The sequence below is a fragment of the Poromitra crassiceps genome, assembly GCF_964638095.1.
Source record: "Poromitra crassiceps genome assembly, chromosome: 11".
Lineage (NCBI taxonomy): Eukaryota > Metazoa > Chordata > Actinopteri > Beryciformes > Melamphaidae > Poromitra > Poromitra crassiceps.
This window is the reverse complement of record NC_139643.1, coordinates 1,990,072-2,013,664: the sequence shown is the minus strand read 5'-3', so window position 1 is coordinate 2,013,664 and position 23,593 is coordinate 1,990,072. Positions and strand designations below refer to the sequence as shown.

The window sequence follows — 23,593 nt, the reverse complement described above, 5'->3', positions numbered from 1 at the left end:
TCTCACTGGTCGGAGATATTACTGTTCATGGTGTTTCTAGTCAGCGTTTCTCAACTGGTGGGTCGCGACCCCGTTTTGATTTATTTTATTTTTTTTCATATTTCATTTGAGTTAAATTCAGATTATTGAAACTGGATTAGCCTGACCAGTTTTACTTGTTTAACAATCTGAAGCATATGCTCTGCCTGTAATTCAATAGAAGTCTGCCTTTTCATTTCATATTTAATTTTAGTTCAATTCAGATGATTGAAACTGGATTAGCATGGCCCCAGTTTAATTAAAATGTATGACCAGTTTAACTAAAAAGCATATTTTTTGTACAATAATTTTTTGTGAAAGTCCTGTGATTCCTTTTTATTTCATATTAGTTAAATTCATCTTGAAACTGGATTAGCATGACCAGGTTAACTTGTTTTATTATTATTATCATTATTATTAATTTGTTTAAAAACATATAGGCATGTAATTCAAGATAAGTCTTCCTTTTATTTCATATTTCATACAGTTCAAATAAGACTTTCTGAGCATGACCAGTTTGACTTGTTTAAATTTAAAAACATATAGGCCTGTAATTCAAGTCTGCCTTATTTCAATTGGTTTTTAGCCCTAGTTGCACTTCTGTTGCACTTTTTGGTTCATTTGAGGTTTATAACAGTGCATGAAGGCATTGTGTATTAAATTAATGTGCTATTTTTTGTGCAATAAATTTGAGTGGTTTAAAAAAAAATCTGAAATTTGGGTCGCGACTTCATGACAAGGAAAATAGTGGGTCCTGAGGCTACACCAGTTGAGAACCACTGTTCTAGATCCTGTGGCGGCGATTAATTCAAGGACTGCTTTCACAGTCCTTGCCTGATTCTCAGTGTGATTCAGCAGGTTCTTCATTGATACAGTCTTTGTGATGGGCTTCTTATTCTTTCGGGTTTTATGGCGGTTGGCATCCTTAAATTGTGCATTACCGCCATTAAATATCCTCAACTTTGTCTTATCTCGGATGCCCTCCATATGTTTCTTAGTGCTGCAAAAGCTCCCCTTGCCTTTGAGATCCTGCCCTGAATCTCCATGTAGCCTACTGCCTAGAACATTGAATAAAGCCAGGTTCAAAATTATTGTTTCATTTTGTTGACATATTAGAGGCAAAAGATTTTTAGAGAGGGAATTTTTGACATCTCTTTTTATTCACTTAATAAATCAGAAAATACTGTCAACATCAAAGAAAAACATTTTTAGGAATAAAATGCTATATACATCAGGCTATGATTGATACATGAACAAACCCCGCTGTAAAAACCTCCAGAATAGAAGAGATAAGAATAACACTGGAAAGCTTGGTGTATGCTTCTGAGGTAGAGAATTCTGGCTCAGAGCATGGTGGGGAAAAACAGAATACAATGATTTTTGGCGTTACAAGCATAACTTTCATTCCTATGGCAATCTTGATGATATTTCAATAACTAGAAAAACGTATAATGATAGAGGCTTCAAAAGGACATGCTACTGCAACCCAAGTACTGTATGTATTCAATTCAAGTCAAGTTTATTGTCACTCTGCAGTTAATCATTGAATAGGGATATATATATCCCATTTAATACAATTCTTCCCATTTCAATTGGGGAAGAATAATCAGTTTTACCAAGACGGGCCTATGAAATTACTTGGAATATTGTTTTTGATCATTTTGGAAATAAATTGTAATCCCCAATCTTTCCAAGTCCCCCCTGCAAGCTGCTAAAGTACCCCTAGGGGTACACGTACCCCTGGTTGGGAAACACTGCTCTAGATGGCACACTGGAAATGGGTTCTCTTTACATTCTCCCTGAAGGCCTCTGATATCGGTGGCAGAGAGCAGAGCTTTGGCATTTGAGTTTGTCTTGCTCCCAGTCACAGTGGCCACATAATCAATTCCAAGCACGCATTAACTTTGTGGCTTGGGTTACAACCATAGACATAAATAATAATACAACAGCCTCATATATGTCTGCAGATAGATCACCAGGCAAACTAAGGCTGCACTTGTCATCTTTGAAGTTCTAATGTGTTTGCAATATTTTGTGAAATAGTGACCAGGAACCTTGCAAGCTTATTATAGGTTTTGGGGTGTGGTCAACACACCTGTTTGTTCTGATTTTATCATTGTTATTGGTAAGAGGGTGAAATCATGTTTTTTCCAGGTTTTGACCCTACTCTGCGGCGCCCCCTATTGGTTGGCCCTCGACTATTGTAGTAGATTTCAATAGATGTCCAAAACAGTTGACCCATGACTGTTGCCCATTGTATTGAGGCCCTTGTATTGCACACAACCTTTTATCAACAAGGTCAGTATAGGCCTAGGCTAGGTCTGTGTAGGGATATGTGGGGTCTTATCGTATAGTGGTGTTTATATTGTAATAGCACAAAGGTAATTCTACATTTAAAAGACATGCAGACGAGTCACCGATCCTGTAGTTTTCCTCTATCCAAGTGGTTTTCAAAGTGGGCTCCGGAGACCCCCAGGGATCCTTGAGGGGGTTTACAAAAAATATTCTGACCTCAAATAGCAATAACATTCTGAAGCACTCAATTACAAAAATGCAGAATGCGATATATTGCAATACTCTAGTCTAGATAATGTACTAAACATTTTAACATAGAGCTGAAAGTATAACTTGCTGTGTGCCACCCAGGTAGTGTAACAATATGTACATCACATTATATTGATAACAGTGGAGAAATTGACTCAAAACTGTCATACACAAATTTCATTCAACTTTATTATTATAACAGTATTTGCCCAAAACGATTCAAAGTGGAACTGTATCACGGCACACCAAAAACAAAAATTTAGTGCAACTGAACAGAATAAAATAAAAGTGCAATAAGTATTCTTATTGTATCACTGAACACACAGCTGTGCAAAAAATACAAAAAAACAATCAAATTCTGAAGTGAACCCCGACTCTTAGACCTCTTGAACAGTCAGACAGACAAACTAACAGACAGACAAACAAACAGCACTGAAAACATAACCTCCTTGGCAGTGTAGTCATGATAACGGCATCTTAGTAAGGCAGTACATGTCACTACAGCTAAATTGTAGGGATGCACAATGATATCGGCACATCATTTTAAAATGTAATATCGTCATCGGCCTGAAACAAACATGTCTGCAATATGACAGGCTGATAAATAGAAGCTTTAGTTCTGCCCAAATAGAATAGGTCAAATTATCCCTGGTTGTAGTGGCTATTGTCAGGATTGTCTCAGGGAGAGCACCATCCAAGCCTGTTTAAGTAGGATGGACCTTACAGTTTTGTTTTCGAAAAAATGTTATACATAAATGAAAATATGGCATGTCTTACATAAGCTAAGTTGAAGTACTTTTCAGATTTTGCCCAGTGAATCTGTAGGCTACATTTGGAAAAGCATTGTATTTATTGCTGCATCTGCCAATAATGTGTTAATTCCACTACAGAAGTTCCCTGAAATTAGATGGGAGGAAAAGCATGTATTGATATCAGCATCAGCAATCGGACAAAAGAGTTGGAAAATAAAATCGGATAGATCTAGAAAAAAGAAAAATCCAATATCGTGCATCCCTACAAATTAGGGCTGTAGGATGATTTTGAGATTACATTTAAGATTTTTGGGGTTGGCTATGTTTACACCGCAACTTTTTAAAACCACGCGCCTTGTGAATGAATGAGCTTTATTTGTCATTGTCACAAAACAAGTTTAAGAACAACGAAATTGAAGCAATCCCCTAGGTGTGTTTAGACAAGACAATAAGTTAGGTAATAAAGATAAGGTATAAAAGTAATGAGGTAATAAAAGGTAAAAGTGTCTAGTGTATAAAAGTATGAGGTAATAAAGTAAAAAAGTGTCTAGTGTCAGGTTTGTTCTGTGTACACTCTTGTACACTCTATATACATTCCACTTAGCATCATGCACAGTCCTATATACATTAAGGCATCGACATTGAACTTGGTTCTGTGTGTACATTCTTGAACATTCTATATACATATTCTTATTATTATATATATTCTCTCTCTCATATATATATATATATATATATATATATATATATATATATATATATATATATATATATATATATATATATATATATATTCTATATATACAGTATATCTAAGATAACTGTGTTAGGGCATGTTGAGCGCAGCTATGGCTCTTGGAAATAAACTGTCTCTGAACCGGCTCGTTCGTGCCCTCGTTGCTCTGTAGCGTCTGCCCGAGGGCAGCAGCCCGGGGTGGGATGGGTCTTTGAGGATGCTGTGGGCTGAGACAGTGGGAGCTGTACAGGTCAGCCAGGGAGGGGAGGGGAGGGGGCAGCCGGCGATCTTCTGGGCGGTGTTGACGACTCTCTGGAGCGCCTTCCTCTCTGCGGCTGTACAGCTGTAGAACCACACACAGATACAGTACGTGAGGATGCTCTCGATGGAGCACTGGTAGAAGGAGACCAGCAGTTCCTGTGCGAGCTGGTTGTTCCTGAGTACTCTCAGGAAGTACAATCTCTGGTGTGCCTTCTTGATGGTAGCAGTGGTGTTGGTGCTCCAGGTCAGGTCATCATCTAGATGGACGCCCTGGAATCGGAAGTCGGAAGCTCTCTCCACGCCGTCCCCGCTGATAACCAGGGGCTGAGTATGTTTTCTTCCTGTAGTCGATGATTAGTTCCTTGGTCTTGGAGGTGTTCAGGGTCAAGTTGTTTTCCATGCACCACACCGACAGCTTCTCCACCTCATCCCGGTACGCAGACTCGTCTCCCACCACAGTGGGGCTCATTATCCTGTGTGACCACCGCTGGCATGTACTGCAGTCTTCATTCTTCTTGTCGTTGAAATGCACATGACAGATGCGGCAATGGATCTGAAAAATATAAAAAGGAGGTTATTGGATCTGAAGGATATTGGATTTACTAAATATAAAAGATTTGTAAGAATGGACGTACAGCTCGCTTTTGAACAAGATCTAACGAGGGAGATGAGAGCTGAATAGAAGGACCTTGTGCTGCGGAAGTTCAGCACCTCCAGTCGCAGACTACAGCTCTTCTAGGCTAAACTAATGCAACAAAAAGCAGTCTAAATAGGCTACTATTGTAGGCTACTTCTAAGTTCTACTGTCGGTCTTAAATGCATTTCTGTGATTGAAACATTCACTAACGTATTTATCTGTCATTAAAATGACATTTCTTCATGCAGGTTCAACTAACAAGTATTTGTAAATAGTTTGGTCTCAGACTCAGACAGACTTGTCATATTTTCTTTCTGAGGGCAAGGTCTGATTGAATATTTTGTTTGTCTGGAGAGGCGGGTTGTATCAGCCTCGGCCTGCATGCTTTGCTTTGTTTTTGTGTTTGTCCCACCCCTCTCCAACGTTATTGGAAATAATAGGCATTAGGCGCTCAGCGCTGTCTATGGTACTGAATGCCTCCAGGCTCCAGCTGTTCCCCTGCCTGACAAACAAAACAAAGTTATTAATGTAAGTTATTATTAAGTTATTTGTTTAAATTAATTTATGTTACCCGAATAGACCCACATTATTTTATGATTATTGAATGTTGACTCATTTTCAAATGTGTTCCTTTGTGTGTGCGCACGTGTGTAAGAGAGAGAGAGAGGAGCGGATATTAAGGATAATGCAATGTTTTTTTTCAGTTCACCTTACGATGCGTACTGTGTCCGAAAGCAAGTACTGCGTACTGATGTGCCTGTGATTGTGATGCTCTCTTCTTCAAGAATGTGGAATAGCTACAGAGGGGAAATTAAATAAGCAAGGAAATAAAGCTTAGAAATATCGCTGCTGTCAATTTGCTGTTACATAACGTGTTTTGAGTAAAACATTTCACTCAATGTAAAACGTGTCTCCTGCATTTATTAATTCGACATAGGCTCCTACTACATATCTATTTTCTCCTATGTTTTAGTAAGGAGGGGATGGGAATCTACTGTTGTAATTTCCTCTTAAATCTTTCTGCTGGGGGGAGTCAAGGAGATCATGACCGAATAGTTTAACTTTCATGAGTTGTCAAAATACTTAATTGGTATGGTGCCCCCCTGCTTAAGGCTCGTGCCCGTTCTGGATATCTGGTCTGGCGCCGGAGCTGCATACAGTGGTCGAGCTGCAGGGCGGGCGAGGCCGCGCAGTGGCTGAGCTGCGCATGCGAGCTGCAGGCCAGCTTGGCAGCCAGCAGCGTGGGCGAGGCTGCGCAGCGGGCGAGCCTTGGAATCGCGAGATTCCTAGTATAGAATATGTTCCTCTCTGTGGAAATCTGATTTAAAAAATGTGCTATGCAAACACACCTACATGTATGGCGATGGAATTTATACTTTTAGGATGGAATGTGTATTTGTGTAAACTTAATAAAAACTACTACAGTTACCAGTCCCCTATATTTACATTTGAAGGATAGCATAACTTACATTATTCAGAGGTCGTTGCTCGATGGCGTTTCTGATCTGGGCTCCTCAGTCAGACAGACAGATGACAGAAAAACCTAGATCTGCTCTCACTCTCACACCCACACCCACACACACAGAGAGAACAATCAATCAAAAATCAAATTAGTAGTGGAACAGTCTGGCTATACTGTTGCAGCTAAGCTAAATGCACTAACACGGCTCCTCCGCACTTTAACGTCACAAATAAACAAAACTGTGAATAATCCCACCGCTGATACCAATGTAGCCGTGTATTCGGGTCCGCCTATTCACACTTTGTTAAGAAAATAAACGGTAGTCAGGCTGTAACGTTATAAAAGGCTTGACTTTATTATCCGAATACCACAGCAGGACCACAACAACCCTTGAGTGAACACTAAACAGAGCCTCACATACAAACGCAAATAGATCACAACACTGAACAGTCCGTTACAGTAGTGATGCCAAATAACCAGATGGATTTATGAATGGCTCTGATAATATGTCATAGCATTACGATAAGTGTATCGCGTAACGATCAGGCTAAGCTAGGCTTAACGTTAACGTGATAAAGCCCTGAACCGAGCTGGCTAGTGGCTCATTTAACGTCGTTAGGAAAGTTACATAAGGGATTTAAATGCATGTGTTTGCCACATAAGTGATTCGGCAATCGGCATTGCTCTTGTTAGTTTAACAAAACTAATGAAAAGAACGTGAGCTTGTAGCTAACAACAGGAATGCCTCATGAGAGTATACCGCTAGCTAACAAAATGCCACCGGCAGCCCGACTGTAATAAACAAACATTAATGTCTGGCCTCTTGCATTAGCTGGTTGAACCATCGATCGACAGTATAATTTATCAACACATTATGCCATGGATGGTAACATTGCCCAGCGCATTCACCTTGATAAAGCATGCCAACTAATAGCTATGCTAACCTAGAAAGAGACCTCTTTCTAGGTTAGCATAGCTAGCCGAAAGACAGTTCCAATCGGAGGTAGCAAGCTAATGTTTACGACTAGTTAGCTAACAATAGCTAACGTTAAAGCTAGCAATTGTAACGTTAGTGAACAGGAATGCCACGATGAAACATAAAATAAACACTCAAAATACCGACTAACTAACATTAATCGCTGGCCTCTTGCGTTAGCCAGTATCGACAGTAAATACCATTGACAGTAAAACACATTGATAACCTGATAGCGTTAAACCGGGTGTCCTGTTTCAACCAGGCTATAGAGCTAGTCATACTATAGCGATTAAAAACCACATCTACCAAATGTCTAAACACTAATAACGTGACTATAAACAAATGTAACGATACCTGCTAACATGAGCTGTTTGCGTGTTGGTAGAAAAAACCTTCTTCTTCTTCTTTTTTGGAGTTTGATGGCGGTTGGCAAACATATGTATGTGCATTACCGCCACCTACTGGAGTTTAGAAAACCGCCCACACGGGACAGCCTAAAACTAAAACAAATGCACCCAGAAACCACCCAGGGATATTTGATTGGTCAACATTATACTGGCTTTCTATTGGTTTATCTTTTTGATACTGATGTTGCGCTCTAAATCCAAGAGCAAAGAGAAAATCCAAGAGGAGAAATTCCAAGAGAGAGCACACTCAATTTGAATGGGAGCACAGACTGAGAGCCCAAGCAGACAAAATCGAAGTCCGAGGACATGATATTTGAATGTGAGTGCATGAAATCTGTCCATAAAGAAAAGTTTTGAGCGCGAGCGGAAAGTTTTGAGCGCGAGCGGAAAGTTTTGAGCGCGAGCGTATAGTTTGAGGACAAGCAGAGTAAATCTGAGCACACGCAGGGGCTTTTTGAGTCCAAGGGTCGAAAATATGAACGTGAAATTGATAAATAATGCTCTCAAATTTCTTGAACACCCTCTTGAATATAGATTCTATTATAATTCCATACTAGCGGGGTAATGTAAATATATACGAAAACATACCTTATTGGTTGCTGGTTGGCTGGTGTAAAAGCTCTTTGTCGCTGGCATCTTCAAAAGTGTTAGTAACAGATCTTGAAGGATGCGTGGCAATGACGAATGCTGCTTATTTATAAGGCTACTGTACCTGGCGCTGAAAACCACGCCCCATGCCCACGCCCCCCCCCCCAAACAAATAAACTGAGAAAGTGAAGATAATCTTGCACATTTAATTTCATTGTTTATTCTAGGTGAAAAGAAAAAATAGAAAAGGAACAGTTTGAGTTTTGTTTTTCACTAAACAGTTAACATTGACAGCTAATGTTCATAATGACATGTTTACTTGATGTTATTAGTCACAGTTAACCCACAATGACACCAAACATTGATCCAAAGAAAGAGACAATTGTGTCACTTTATTTGAACAGAACATGTGATAGAAAAGAATCAAGAATTCTAACTTTCAATTTAGGGATGCACGATAATTATCGGACCGATAAATTATCGGCCAATATGGCCATTTGCGTTATTATTTATTATTCCGATAATGGCCTTTTTCCGATAAATTATCCGATAATAATCCTGCTTTATTTTTTGCCTTGGAAGCGGAGCTTTTGTTGTCGCACATTCGTGACATCACAGCTGCGACGCAAACATGGCTGCTGCCAGTATGCTGCAGTTTCAGAATTATCAAGCTACTGTAATTTGCAATCCATGTCCCACACAGGTTCCGAGAGGAGGGGAAACCAATAAGCTGGCATTACGTTAAACCAAAGCTGGCGATGATGCAGCGGATATGTTTGTTGTTATTGTTAGCGAGTTTTGTTAGCATTAGCTCGTCGTGCGGCCTACCCTGCAGACTCGTCCGCTTGGCAGACAAAATGCTTGTGACATTTACAGTCTGTGGCTTGTGATCAAACAGCCCCGCAAAAGCACTTAATACACAGAGCTGGCGTAAACTTATAGAAACTAATGGAAACCCCTTTACCCGAAATGAAACATCCAGGGATTGTGTATTTAACTCGCAACCACTCGCTAACGTTAAGCTAACCGCGCTAGTTAGCGTTAGCTGCTGGACCATAGTGCTGGACAGAGCCATCTAACAGCCAATAATGAAAACAAAGGCGCAGTCGCGCGCACATTAGGCTACATAAAAAGCATCAGTCAGTCAACATAGGGTTCTTTTCTTTAATCTGGTGGCAGCATTTTTCAGTAAAAAGTGAAACGACACAGATGGTTTATATAGTGCCTGCCCCATTCATTGGGCCCAGGCTACAACTCACTGAGAACTGGAACCCATGCAAAATTTTAACAGATCAGTATGACAAGTCTAAATTACTATGCCTTTTGTCATTGTGTTTTATCTGCAGACTAAGCAGCTTGGCTTTCCGTTATATAAAAGCCTTTATTTTTGTATTGACTATAATTGAGTGATACACTTTATTAAAACAATCATATTATATCAGAAGTTTTCTTCGTTTTGCGTTCACAGTGATGTCAGTTAGATTTGGTTAGGTCAGAACTATGCTCACTACATCCATACATCTACCCTAACCCTTTTTTAACCCCAGGTGTGCATAAAATACAGGTTAAAAACTAAAAATATATATATATATATTTTTTTTTATATAATAATTATCGGTTATATCGTATCGGTTATCGGCCAAGAAGAATATATTTATCGGTTATCGTATCGGCTCTAAAAATCCATATCGTGCATCCCTACTTTCAATCATTTATTTAACCAATGATCTTTATCATCACCACTATCACAAATATAATATGGTGGAGCAGCAACCAGGATAAATAAATTAAATTAGCACTAATGGGGGATAAAAATGGAATAAAAAAAATCGGGGGGGGGGGGAGAAAAAAAAAGGGATGGAAAAATGGATGTTGTTGACAATTTGAAGAGCCCATGTGACCTCTATGTTTATTAGACAAACTCACAACTGTGCTTAAAATAACCTATGAGTCTACCCTTTAAAATTAGACCAAACATACCTTCATAAAACATGAGTAAAGGTCCTGAAAATGAGCCTAAAGTAGGATATGCACCAGCGCCTAGATACCAATTTATTGTAGGGGGTGGTTAACTTGATGTGCTGATAACTGTGACAACTGGATATGAGCCGTTTTTTCGCAGTAGCATCTATCAAAAACAGCTTTAGCAAATTTGTAACCAAACAAAAACAAATCAAGTCATATCTGACTAGTTTTAAATTTATTTAATTTTCTCCCCACAAAAGTGAAATGTAGCAGGCACTCATGGAAGGACATTGAGACATTGACTGTTGAGTGGTTAATTTACATGGACAATCATGGCCTTTGAGAAGGAAAACACCTGGCTGGGTGGGGCTGACGAGTGTACATTCCGTACATTCCGTGTGGCCCTTCACTTACTTGATGTAAGTCAGTATGGCCCCCTGGGAAATAATGTTGTAATCTGAAATAAAGTTTTCTCTAAACCCACATAAATTTATTTATTTTTTTACAGTTGTTTCATCATCAAGAAAGGATCAGCAAATCAAGTTCAAAAGTCAAGCTTTATTCACAGCAAATAGCCACCTCACACTAAGGAGACAGGAGTCATACTGTACAAGTTTCCATAAAAATGACATTGGCTGTTACTGTAGATTGGCTGTTAGATATAATAAGAAAGCCAACATCTTAAGTGCCTTTTAATCATGAATTCTGGATCATGTCCTGCTAGAGAGAACAGGATATTTTCAGGTTTTGCCTCTCTAAACATGAGGGGTCTTTGTTAAGAAACAACTGGATATGAGCCGTTTTTTCGCAGTAGCATCTATCAAAAACAGCTTTAGCGAATTTGTAACCAAACAAAAACAAATCAAGTCATATCTGACTAGTTTTAAATTTATTTAATTTTCTCCCCACAAAAGTGAAATGTAGCAGGCACTCATGGAAGGACATTGAGACATTGACTGTTGAGTGGTTAATTTACATGGACAATCATGGCCTTTGAGAAGGAAAACACCTGGCTGGGTGGGGCTGACGAGTGTACATTCCGTACATTCCGTGTGGCCCTTCACTTACTTGATGTAAGTCAGTATGGCCCCCTGGGAAATAATGTTGTAATCTGAAATAAAGTTTTCTCTAAACCCACATTCATTTATTTATTTTTTTACAGTTGTTTCATCATCAAGAAAGGATCAGCAAATCAAGTTCAAAAGTCAAGCTTTATTCACAGCAAATAGCCACCTCACACTAAGGAGACAGGAGTCATAGGCTACTGTACAAGTTTCCATAAAAATGACATTGGCTGTTACTGTAGATTGGCTGTTAGATATAATAAGAAAGTCAACATCTTAAGTGCCTTTTAATCATGAATTCTGGATCATGTCCTGCTAGAGAGAACAGGATATTTTCAGGTTTTGCCTCTCTAAACATGAGGGGTCTTTGTTAAGAAACAACTGGATATGAGCCGTTTTTTCGCAGTAGCATCTATCAAAAACAGCTTTAGCGAATTTGTAACCAAACAAAAACAAATCAAGTCATATCTGACTAGTTTTAAATTTATTTCTCCCCACAAAACTTTGATAGCCTATCAGTCAGTCAGCTCCTATCCTCTCCACAGTGTGGATGCACAGTCACACAATAGAATTGGCTGCATCATGTTAGCGACAAATCTGGAGACTTCAAAAAACATGTTTTAACGGAGTCCATTGACAACGAGGGGTGGCAATGTGCCAAAAATGCCTTTGTTAAGCTACATAAAGCCGCGCAGTCAAAATAGTGGTCGGACTGTCGTCAATCACTGTGGGTGATTTATTTTATGACATTCAAGTCATATCTGACTAGTTTGAAATGTATTTCTCCCCACAAAACTTTGATAGCTTATCAGTCAGAGTCAGTCAGCTCCTATCCACTCCGCAGTGTGGGCGCACAGTAGCGTCAGGGACGATGAAAATTAATTTGGGGACGGAGCCGTACGATAGCCTAAACACGCTCTGCTCGTTATGAACAGCGTTAAAAATGACATGCCACACACACACGCACACTAAACAGACATGCGGGCACTGGCAGAGAGACAAACAGACAGATAGAGCGGCCTTGCTTGATGATGGTGGGTTGTGTTGGAGGCGTAACCGACCATATGGAGTGGGGCGTGGTTTCAGACAGTAGGCCTACAGTATATAGCAGGGGTAAAATGATTCACTGGTACCAAGATTACTACTACTACTACACTGATCCTATCCAAAACCAAAACCAAAATACAATGAGGGTTTGTAAGCAGCATAGCGTGGACATCCGCTATCTTCGTGCGTCAGGAAAAACCACAGCCCAGATACGGCAACATCTTGCTGCGGTTGGAGTCAATGTAAGCCGCCAGACAATAATACGCCATTTCATAGTCAAGGCACCTTCGCGTCCACGGAAGCGGAAAATGTTTGAGTAAGTAGCCTATATACAGTTTATGTTGCTATAGGGAACTATAACACTTTAACACATTTGAATCTTGTGAAATTATTATCGGTTCATTGCATTAATTTTGTTATCTTTTCTGTTCTTCAGCAATGTGCTAGTTGCCATTGACAACATCACAGACGAGAATGACGAGCTGGTAGCGAGACAAGTCCACGACAAACTCGACGAAGATCTGGGGATCTGCATCAGCGCATCGTCCATACGCAGAGCTCGGCAGCAACTGAAATGGAACTATAACCCCACCTGCTTCACCCCAATGATTAGAGAGAAAAACAAAGAGTTGAGACTCGCCCAGGCTCTGCGATGGATCGACACAAATGAGGTCTGGGATGACGTCATATTCACTGACGAGACGACTGTGGCCTTGGAACACTTTGCAAGGTTCACTTTTACCAAGAAGGGCCGCTTCGCTCCCAAACCCACCCCTAAGCACCCTATCAAGCTTCACTGCTGGGGTGCAATTTCACGGCATGGGCCCGGGCCGTTGGTCATCTTCGAGGGAATAATGGACAGAATTTTCTTCGAGGAGTCCATCATCAAGGCGAGTGCAGGGCCATACATTCGAAAAAACTTTGGCCCATACCATCGTTTTTTCCAGGACAACGATCCGAAGCACTCCGCCGCTCGAGCCTGTATCCAAGCAGAGGGAATCAACTGGATCCGAACCCCCCCAGAATCTCCTGATTTGAATCCAATCGAAATCGTTTGGCATCTTCTGAAAGATCACATACGAAGAGTGATCAAACCGAAGAGCAAAGACGCGCTGATTTCTGGCATCAACGACTTTTGGTACAACAAACTGTCCCAACAAACATGCGACAATCTGATTAATGGTTTAGCTAAAGTTCTCCCCCTGATTGTCAAGAACAATGGATGCCACAGTGGGAAGTGATCCTGGCAGAGGGGACATACAGTATACTGTACTGTAGTTTTTTTTTTTTATGTTTTTTTATACAGCCTGAGAAGACTTTTGATAGCCTTTTACACATGGCATTTTTTAGAGGCCAAACAGGTAGGCCTACAGAGAGACAATTTTTTGGTGATACTGTAGGCCTACTGTACTCAATTGTACTGTACTACAATTTTATTCTCTTACATTTTAATAAAACTTACTACATAGCAACATAGCAAATGTGTTCCTCGTTCTTTGTTCTAACTGCATAATGTGTATTAATGTCTTAGTCGTGTACGAGCAATGTACATACAGATTTTCATTAACTATACACACACACACACACGTGCACCCGTGACATAATAAATAATAAGAATAATCATAACTATACAGAATACAATGACAATAGGCTATTAGCCTTTTGAAAATGGGATTTTCGTGTATTTAATTATTAGATAATTAATAATAACAATAATGACAAAGCAACACTATTCATTCATGTTCAAATATTTATTAAAATAATGTGGAACAAGTGGAACACTCGTTGGCATTTTCAGTTGTAAAGGCGCAATGCTGATCATCTTGACATTAATTACAACATTAATGTCACATGTTTGTTGAACTTGTTCTCTACATCCATCCAGTGACTTTGAACAGTAGGATGTTTAACATTTCTTTGTTCCCTGATTATGAGTCTACCAGCTTTTAGAGGACAAGTGGCGATGGTCAAATCAGAATGAGGGGGTCCCTGGCCTGACCTCTGGCCTAAAGAACATAACATTGTTTCACTCTAAGGTGGCGTTCACACCCAACGCACTTTTTCCAGTAAGAACGCTATGGCAAGTGGTCACACTGTAATCAGTCTTGTAGAAAACATCATATTGGAACATCGGTCAGCAGTTCAGAATGAGTGTACAGTATGTATGTGTAAAAGATCAAAAGAAGGCCCACTTGAAGTCCGAAAGCTTCTTGATGAGCGTACACACAATTGCAGTTGTTGATGCCGCTTTGAGACCATCTTGCCACTCTTCTTGCTTTGGACGACACTGCTTACAGGCATGCTCTGAAAAACAATGTAGAAACACAAAAATATTCTTCTTTCAGGTGACATAAATTTATGAATGTGACATACTGTATCCAAAGCGTCTTATGTTGACTATTTGTGAAGTCCCTCGGCGTGACTATACTGTATGTGAAAAGTAAATGCAGTCCATTTTACCATTCCATTTTACATGCTGGATATGGGTTTGTCCACTGAGTTATTAATTTGGAGACTGATCAACAGCGTTTCTATTGCCCTAGGGGATTTGATATTTTCGAGAGCTTCGTGGCTATATAGGAAGTGTCTTATTTGTAAAAACCTAAAATAGTCTGGTTATGTTTAGACAAGTAAAACAATTTGGTTAAGGTGACAGTCCACCAAAAAACAATGCTGATTTATTTGGCTGTAAACAGTTTTGCAGACATTCAGTTAGTTTGACAGTTATTGAGAGTTGATTCTGAGTTCATGTGGAATGTGTGTAATTAGTGCATGTTTACAGTTCTCAGATATGTGTCAGATTACAGTATGTGCAAAAGAAATCAGTAGTTTTTTGGGTGAGTTCTTCTTTAAGGTTAAGGTTAAGGGTTATGGTTTGGGTTAGCAATTAGGTTAGGCTTAAAACAATGAAAATGTTGTACAGTACATTTCACATGGCGTGTGAAAGGTAAAGACAACCCTGTCACTCTTAAGGCCTAAACATGGTCGTCCGTCAGAGCCTTGCCACGTGCTCCCCGTATGACGGCGGGTGGAGCGCCGTCCTACGGGGAGGGGGCGCCGTCGGCTGACGGGGGCTGCTCGAAAATGTGACTCAGCGTTGCCTTGGCTCATCGTCGTAAAGTCGCCTTTCAAAGCATGACGTTAGATTATAACGAGCTAGTTGTGTGGCTTAGCCTTCCCAAATTTTGAGGGTCGTTTTTTAGAATTTAATACATAGAATTGGGAACGTTACATTCAATTTCATTCAGACTGCTGTGCCAATGTTCTTGTGTCAGAGGAAGAAGAAGGTCCTACTGTACCTCTCTCCAGCATGCATGCTCCATCATGTTGGTACTGCAGGTTGAAGTTATAGTAGGAGGAGAAGACTACAGCCAGCCCAAGCACAAAGGCCGTTCAACCAGCACCTGTTTTTCGATGGACATCATCCAGCGTGGGTTTGTCTGTGTTATTGGACCTGGTGTGTGTGTGTGTGGGGGGGGGGGGGGGGGGGGATAACAGAGTAGAAATATATCAGTCTTTTTCAAACTGGAAAAGACTGACACACATATTAGAATTTAATATATAGAATTGGGAACGTTACATGTACATTCAATTTCAAGATGCTGCCGAGTACGGGTGTCGAATCCCACAGTAAGAAAACTGCAATACTGTGATTGCAGAATGCAGATTAACGTAACTTGTGGCTTTATTGCAGGAACTCCCGACTAGACAGACAGTGACACTATACAGTATCAAGGTGAGGTACTCACACAGACTGGGACGTGGCTGGCTGTCGGCTGCTGCGTGCTGTCTTTCGGCGGCTTGCTCTGGCTTCTCTCCGTCTCTGAGACATCAGAGTGAAATCCTGCTCAATCTGCAGACAAGATAGAATACCTGTTAACAAAATTAAAAACAGTTCTGCAGCGCACACGCACTGCTCACGCAGACACTGTGTTCCAGCTGTTAGAATAAGAGCCTAGGGATGCACGATATGGATTTTTAGAGCCGATACGATAACCGATAAATATATTCTTCTTGGCCGATAACCGATACGATATAACCGATAATTATTATATTAAAAAAAATATATATATATATATTTTTAGTTTTTAACCTGTATTTTATGCACACCTGGGGTTAAAAAAGGGTTAGGGTAGATGTATGGATGTAGTGAGCATAGTTCTGACCTAACCAAATCTAACTGACATCACTGTGAACGCAAAACGAAGAAAACTTCTGATATAATATGATTGTTTTAATAAAGTGTATCACTCAATTATAGTCAATACAAAAATAAAGGCTTTTATATAACGGAAAGCCAAGCTGCTTAGTCTGCAGATAAAACACAATGACAAAAGGCATAGTAATTTAGACTTGTCATACTGATCTGTTAAAATTTTGCATGGGTTCCAGTTCTCAGTGAGTTGTAGCCTGGGCCCAATGAATGGGGCAGGCACTATATAAACCATCTGTGTCGTTTCACTTTTTACTGAAAAATGCTGCCACCAGATTAAAGAAAAGAACCCTATGTTGACTGACTGATGCTTTTTATGTAGCCTAATGTGCGCGCGACTGCGCCTTTGTTTTCATTATTGGCTGTTAGATGGCTCTGTCCAGCACTATGGTCCAGCAGCTAACGCTAACTAGCGCGGTTAGCTTAACGTTAGCGAGTGGTTGCGAGTTAAATACACAATCCCTGGATGTTTCATTTCGGGTAAAGGGGTTTCCATTAGTTTCTATAAGTTTATGCCAGCTCTGTGTATTAAGTGCTTTTGCGGGGCTGTTTGATCACAAGCCACAGACTGTAAATGTCACAAGCATTTTGTCTGCCAAGTGGACGAGTCTGCAGGGTAGGCCGCACGACGAGCTAATGCTAACAAAACTCGCTAACAATAACAACAAACATATCCGCTGCATCATCGCCAGCTTTGGTTTAACGTAATGCCAGCTTATTGGTTTCCCCTCCTCTCGGAACCTGTGTGGGACATGGATTGCAAATTACAGTAGCTTGATAATTCTGAAACTGCAGCATACTGGCAGCAGCCATGTTTGCGTCGCAGCTGTGATGTCACGAATGTGCGACAACAAAAGCTCCGCTTCCGAGGCAAAAAATAAAGCAGGATTATTATCGGATAATTTATCGGAAAAAGGCCATTATCGGAATAATAAATAATAACGCAAATGGCCATATTGGCCGATAATTTATCGGTCCGATAATTATCGTGCATCCCTAATAAGAGCTTATATCCGGCTTCTTCAGCTGGGGGGAATGCATTCAAAATATTATGTTTGAATCAATCTGGGAACCGAGAGTCTATTTGTATTTGAAAAAATAGACTCTGGGACAGCCCTACCATTTTAACAGTTACTAGTTAAGATATACAGTATAAACTTGTGCATTATGAGGAGTGTGTCAAATTAACTTCAAGATTCAAGATTAAAGATTTTTATTGTCACTCCATGGTACAAGTATCACGTGTGAAATTCTTGTGCTGTGGACTCCGTTTACGACATAGTACAAATATAACAATGAGTGCAAAAACAATAAGCAATAAGGCAGTATAGTGATAAGACCGTCCGAGACAGTGGCATATTCACTGCACATACAGTAGGTGCACATGACCTGTATAGACTTTTATGTCCATCTGCCGCTAGTAAAACTGTCACCCTACAGTCCTCTGTTTAGACTCAGTCAACCACACGTGCCACTCTGTTCAGAGCAAAACACACGTGTCTTAAAGTCCGCTAGCAATTTAATACTCGTGTTGCACCGACCCACCTGGCGTTAATAACTTACTGTCGATAAACCACTAAAAAGAGGTTTAATTAGTCAGTCCGATGCTAACGTAGCATTAGCATGCTAACGTAGCGCTACGTTAGCATGTTATCAGCCCAGCCCAGCCCTTTGAACAGATGGCTAGCGTTACATGTAGGTAACTGTACCTGTAATGTTGCAAATCAGTTTAACCTGACACATGTTAATCAATAATAATAAACTTACCTGGCATTTGATCCATCAAGTGAAGAAAAGGCCTTCCAGATACGCTACAGAACGCTACTGTATAGGCCGGGAGGAGAAAAATGGCGACCGAATGGAAAATAAAGTGGGCATTAGTTAGTAGTAACATAATTTTGTCTGGAACTCTGCGCTCACTCTATTGCCTGCAGGTAATAATTATGCTCCAAAAGGATTAAATATTACTATTTGAGAGGAAAATAATATTTACTCTGGGAAAAATACCCTCCAGTTTTTCCTGTGTACTGTGTACTAGGCTACTGACGGTGGACTGCTCTGAGAGGCAGGCGAATCACAGGGCGAAGTCAGTCTTTCAGAAAGCTAATCAGACGGTGTGTTTTTGCGCCTCCTGGTGGGTGAAAACAGAAGTGGACTTCCAAGGTGAAAAAAAAATATTCCCACCGCAGCACTGCCGCACCTTGCGCGCAGGACAGTCGCGGGGGAGTGGTCTCAGTTTGGCTGGCTGCATCTGTATGCTCTTGTCTATACTAGACTCTTTGGCTGTGTTCAAGTCAAGATTCTTTTTCGGAAATCGACGCCATTACAGTTTGCCTACTGCCTCAAAAATAATTTATTTGAGAGGGGCAATATCTTTATAAATATCAACAACTAGCCAACGCTGTTGGTCTGTATGGAAACAGAAAATCTGAAAATGGTTGAAAGTTATATCAATTTGGTAATTCAGTGGCGAACTAGAAATTTAATTATTTTTCTGCATGTATCTCTATGGCAGGGTGTCAAATTACGTTATGAGAGCAAAGTGACATGGGCTCGTTACAGCAGCACACCGCACAATAGGAGAAACCCCCCACTCTGGGGTAACACAATGCGAGATTTCTCCACGTCATTCCCTCGTACAACTAGCGATAAACCGTGCAATGAAATCCGTTTTTAATTTGCGTTTTGGGGCTTTTCGTGATTCTTGTTGAAAGTTACAGCACCTATGATTTTTCCTCTCAGGGCGCAGGCAGAGCAGGACAGAGCTCTTCTCCTCCTCGGAGCACACACACACAGACAGAGCCAGTTGCTCTGCTCTGCTGACTTTCATTTCCTGAGAAGTTGGCGTTGCTTGTACACAGTGATGATATTATATTAGCCGATATGTTTAGAGAAGCTTTGTCACGTTGTCACGTCGTAGTATAGCGTTATACCTTACATTCCCGCTAAACTGCGACGAGATTTGTTTGCTGAAATGTCAGACTGTTGAAAGCCCCCGCCTCTCACTGCTGCTGTGTGCTGCTGTTGCTGCGGGTGCATGAGCGAGCAGACTCTCCCGTTTGACTGGCCGAGAGAAAGTGCTTCCAAGTCGGACTGATAGCCGCGGAAATGTCAGACTGTGCACAGAGAGCCCAGCTGCTGCTGCGCGCGCATGAGGTTTTACAGTACGACTCTCTCCCGCCTGCCTGGGCTGGAGACAGTGCTTACAACTCGGACTGATAATATAAACATCATCATTCGAGCTTATCCAGGTAAGATATTAATAAAGTAGTGACACATTCAGCGGGAAACTAACTATAATTAAGACATGTGCCAACTTTGACGACGTTTGGTTCAGTATTTTAAGAGCAAACTTCAATAGGAATAGGCTTGGAGTTCTGAGGAGCCGAAAGGGTACAGGGGGGGTAGGGGAGTAATTATCTTGAAATCCCATAGTCTTTGGGGGCACTGTGACGTCAGTGTGCCCCTAATCTCCCATTCATTTGAGAAAAAAAAAAGCAGTGTTCGACCTTTAGAGGGCGCTTATGCCAGTTATGCTGCTGAAAAATGATACAAATGGTAAAATGGCAACAGTTTGGTGTCAAATGTGGAAATTCTGACCAGAATTCTTCACACATCACCCCCAAAGTCATATATCGCTGCTGTCGTTCCAGGACCTCGAATCTCCAAAACAGACACTTTTCAGGAAGTAAAAAAAACCTGTTTGCTCTTAAACTACTGGACCAAATGTCGTCCAAGTTGGCACATGTCTTAATTATAGTTAGTTTCCCGCTGAATGTGTCATTACTTTATAAATATCTTACCTGGATAAGCTCAAATGATGTTGTTTATATTATCAGTCCGACTTGGAAGCGCTTTCTCACGGCCAGTCAAGCGGGAGAGAGTCGCATACTCATGCACGAGCCCCCAAGCTCCAGGCCGCGGGGGCGCGCGTAGCAGCAGCAGCAGCCCTCCTCGCTCTCATGGCCGAATGGGGGCTTTCGCATGGGGTGAGAAATAGTCTGACATAACGTAACGTTAACGTTACTTTATTCTCGTCAGAAAGCACTCCGATTTGCATGTTAAAACAAGTTTGCAGCCTAGGAATAACTGGAAAACATTTGATTGATATATTAACGTCAGAGGAAGCCAGGATTAGTCAAAACGATATGAGAAATACACAGCGCGTCTGCTGTGTGTCTTTTCCGGGTTTAGTGTCCTGCGTGGGGGGGTACACACGGAGGTAGGGGGGGAATTTCGAGGTTTGACTGACAGATTGAGGGCGAATGGCGTTACGAGATTTACTCACAAGCTCGTTTTAATGCTTTTCCATTGGTTGCATTTGTTAAAAACCACACAGAGACGTGAAGGGTGACCAATGGCATTGATTCATGACAAAAAATAAAAAAGTGAAAAAAGTGACATTCGAGGTCCTGGCCCGACAGCGACGATATATTTGTTAAAAGCTGAAAAAAAGTGTTTAGGAGGTAAGTTCTCCTTTAAGCTCCCCACAAATGCAGATGTTTTTTTTAAATATATATAACCAATTGCAAATTATTACAATTACCAAACAGATAAAAAGTAGATTATTATATTGAAATGTTATTTTAGATTTAGAATGTTAATTTTCTATAAAACACAATACATTTTAATGTAATTCCACAACGTTTATTTTTGGCCCTTGGCCCTCCACCCAGATTGAGTTTTGGCCCTTCATGGGAAAGAATTTGGGCACCCCTGGGCTAGAGCGAGGTGCTCGGCGCAGGCGAATGACGTGCAGCGCACAGGCCTTCTTGAGGCATCCTCTCTGCCCATGGTACGGCATGGTAGGATTGCCTTTTCCCCCGGAGGGTCTGGTGAGACGAAGGAGGAGCCCGGCCTGGAGTCACCCACAGGGCCTTAGACCCTCCATGCCCTGAAGGGTCTTTCAATACTGTTGCAGACGTTGCAGACGTTGCCCGCGAGTAGGAAGTAGTAGGAAGTAGGAAGTAGGAAGGCTGATCCATGAGCGGCTGCTTCTGGGACGCGGGTCGGGCTCTTAACACGTTCACTGCCATTGACGAGATATATCGTCTTACAAAATCCAACGGTTGACTGCCAATGACGAGATATCTCGTCTTAAAAAAAAAAAAAAATTTGGACGGTGGGACGTGGATCAACGCCCCCCCACGTCTCCTATAAAAATATTGGAGCCACCGAACGTGTACAACCCATTCCACCGACCCACTAAGTGGCGACAGTGCTCTCCAGACTAGAAAAAGCAGAGCCAAAACTGCAGGGAAACGCGCGAGGAAACCATTCTCTCATACTGTAAAATGGATTGGCGAAAACGCTTTCGCTTTCGCGCATTATCGCGCTGGGAGCTGGCGGTGGGGGATTGCAAATTTGCATAATAGATTATGGGTGAAACACACTTTGAAACACCAGCAGAAAGCGCAGAATCGCACACAGCTTCATTCCAGCTGAGCTCAACCGAAAACCCAGAAACGAACGAGCCTCATTCTCATACTGTAGGCGAAAACGCTTTCACGCTGGTGCACACGGGCGCACAACGGTGGGGGGTTCCAAAAATAGACTGGGTGGAAAACACACTTTGAAACACGCAGCATAAAGCCTAGAATCACACAAAGCTTCATCAAAGCTCTCAAACCCAAGAAACGAGTGAGCCCCATCCACACTAGCCGACGAGGGGGCGGCCAGGGAGGGAGGCTGCTCACTGCTCAGACAGGCAGTAGAAACTCGCTTATGACAAAACGCTGCTGAAAGCCACCAGACACGCCCATGGAGGGGAGGAGTTTGAAGGAGAGGGCGTTCAGAACTATATTGTCTAGATGTCTGATCTCTCACTGATGCCAAAAATAAATGGTTAAAGTGACTGTTCTGCCTGTGTGATTGAATTTCACAAAACTGCGATTATCTCAGCTTTCAGTCTCAGACGCTGAAACCATGCTGTACTCAACGGCTAATATCTACATAACTACTAACTCTACAAACTAACTATTTTAGACAGAGAAAGCACACATTCTATTAGTACTTTTGTGAACTTTGTGTTCACAAAGTCCAAGCAGAAAATAATCCTCGGCTCTTGTAAAATGAGCCAGAATCCTCAAAAAAAACCTCTGGCAGAAGCTACCTACAGTAAAAAAAAAACGGCTGGCAGTGAATGTGTTAATCGGCCTCGGCTGGGTCTACTGGGCGAGGGTGTATGATGTTGACAGACCCGAAACACCTTACGACCCCAGTTAACATCACTGATGACGCGTCCCAGTGCATGCTGTAGTATGTATATTTTAAACATGTGTACACAAACATGTAGCCTATACATGTGCAAGAGAGAGATAGATTCAACATAGACAGGACAGGAGGGGTAGAGGTGCAGGGGGACTGGTCAAGCCCAGAGGAATCACTGCCAAAGGGGAGGAAAGAAAGGGGATAAAGGCAGTGTGCTGGTAAGCAGACTCTACATTGACAGCAGACATGGATCAGGTGAAAGGACTCTGCTGTGGCTAAGCCTGGCCTCTCTGGCCTTTTCCTCCCTACCTTACCTGGCTGATGGAGCTCAATTGTAAGTATACCTATTTACCTCCATACACTGTTCCTGAGCTTCAGTCTGTTCAGATCTCAATCAAAGTCAACAGAGCTGAAGTGTTGAGCTCTGCCTCCTGATATGCACACCATTGCTGAATTTAGAGTGTATGGGTCAAGCATTGTGCTCATGGGATTTTGAGGATTAAGTAAGAGAGTACACTAAATACTAATGTATTTAGTTAAATATTATTGTATTCAATAATTGTATTTCGTTAAATACTAATGTATTTCGTTTCATCACTCTTACTGGTACTCCTCATACTGTGAAATACAATGACAGTCATACACAGTAGTCTATTGGCTGTCTGTGTTTGTGTTACATAAGTAACGGTAGGTAACTTCACCTTTGAAATCAG

The 23,593-nt window shown here is 41.3% G+C and overlaps 1 protein-coding gene across 1 annotated transcript in view; it reads right to left on the bottom strand.

Moving 5' to 3' along the window:
- Positions 1-23,480: 23,480 nt before the first annotated feature.
- Positions 23,481-23,593, bottom strand: part of LOC310785723 (GA-binding protein subunit beta-2-like) — a gene marked incomplete at its 3' end in the record, with an annotated part of 46,829 nt that continues 46,716 nt past the window's right edge. Inside the window, exon 8 of the mRNA XM_083646859.1 lies at positions 23,481-23,498. Within this exon, the coding sequence (XP_083502985.1) occupies positions 23,481-23,498 (18 nt within the window). The remainder of the gene's footprint in view (positions 23,499-23,593) is intronic.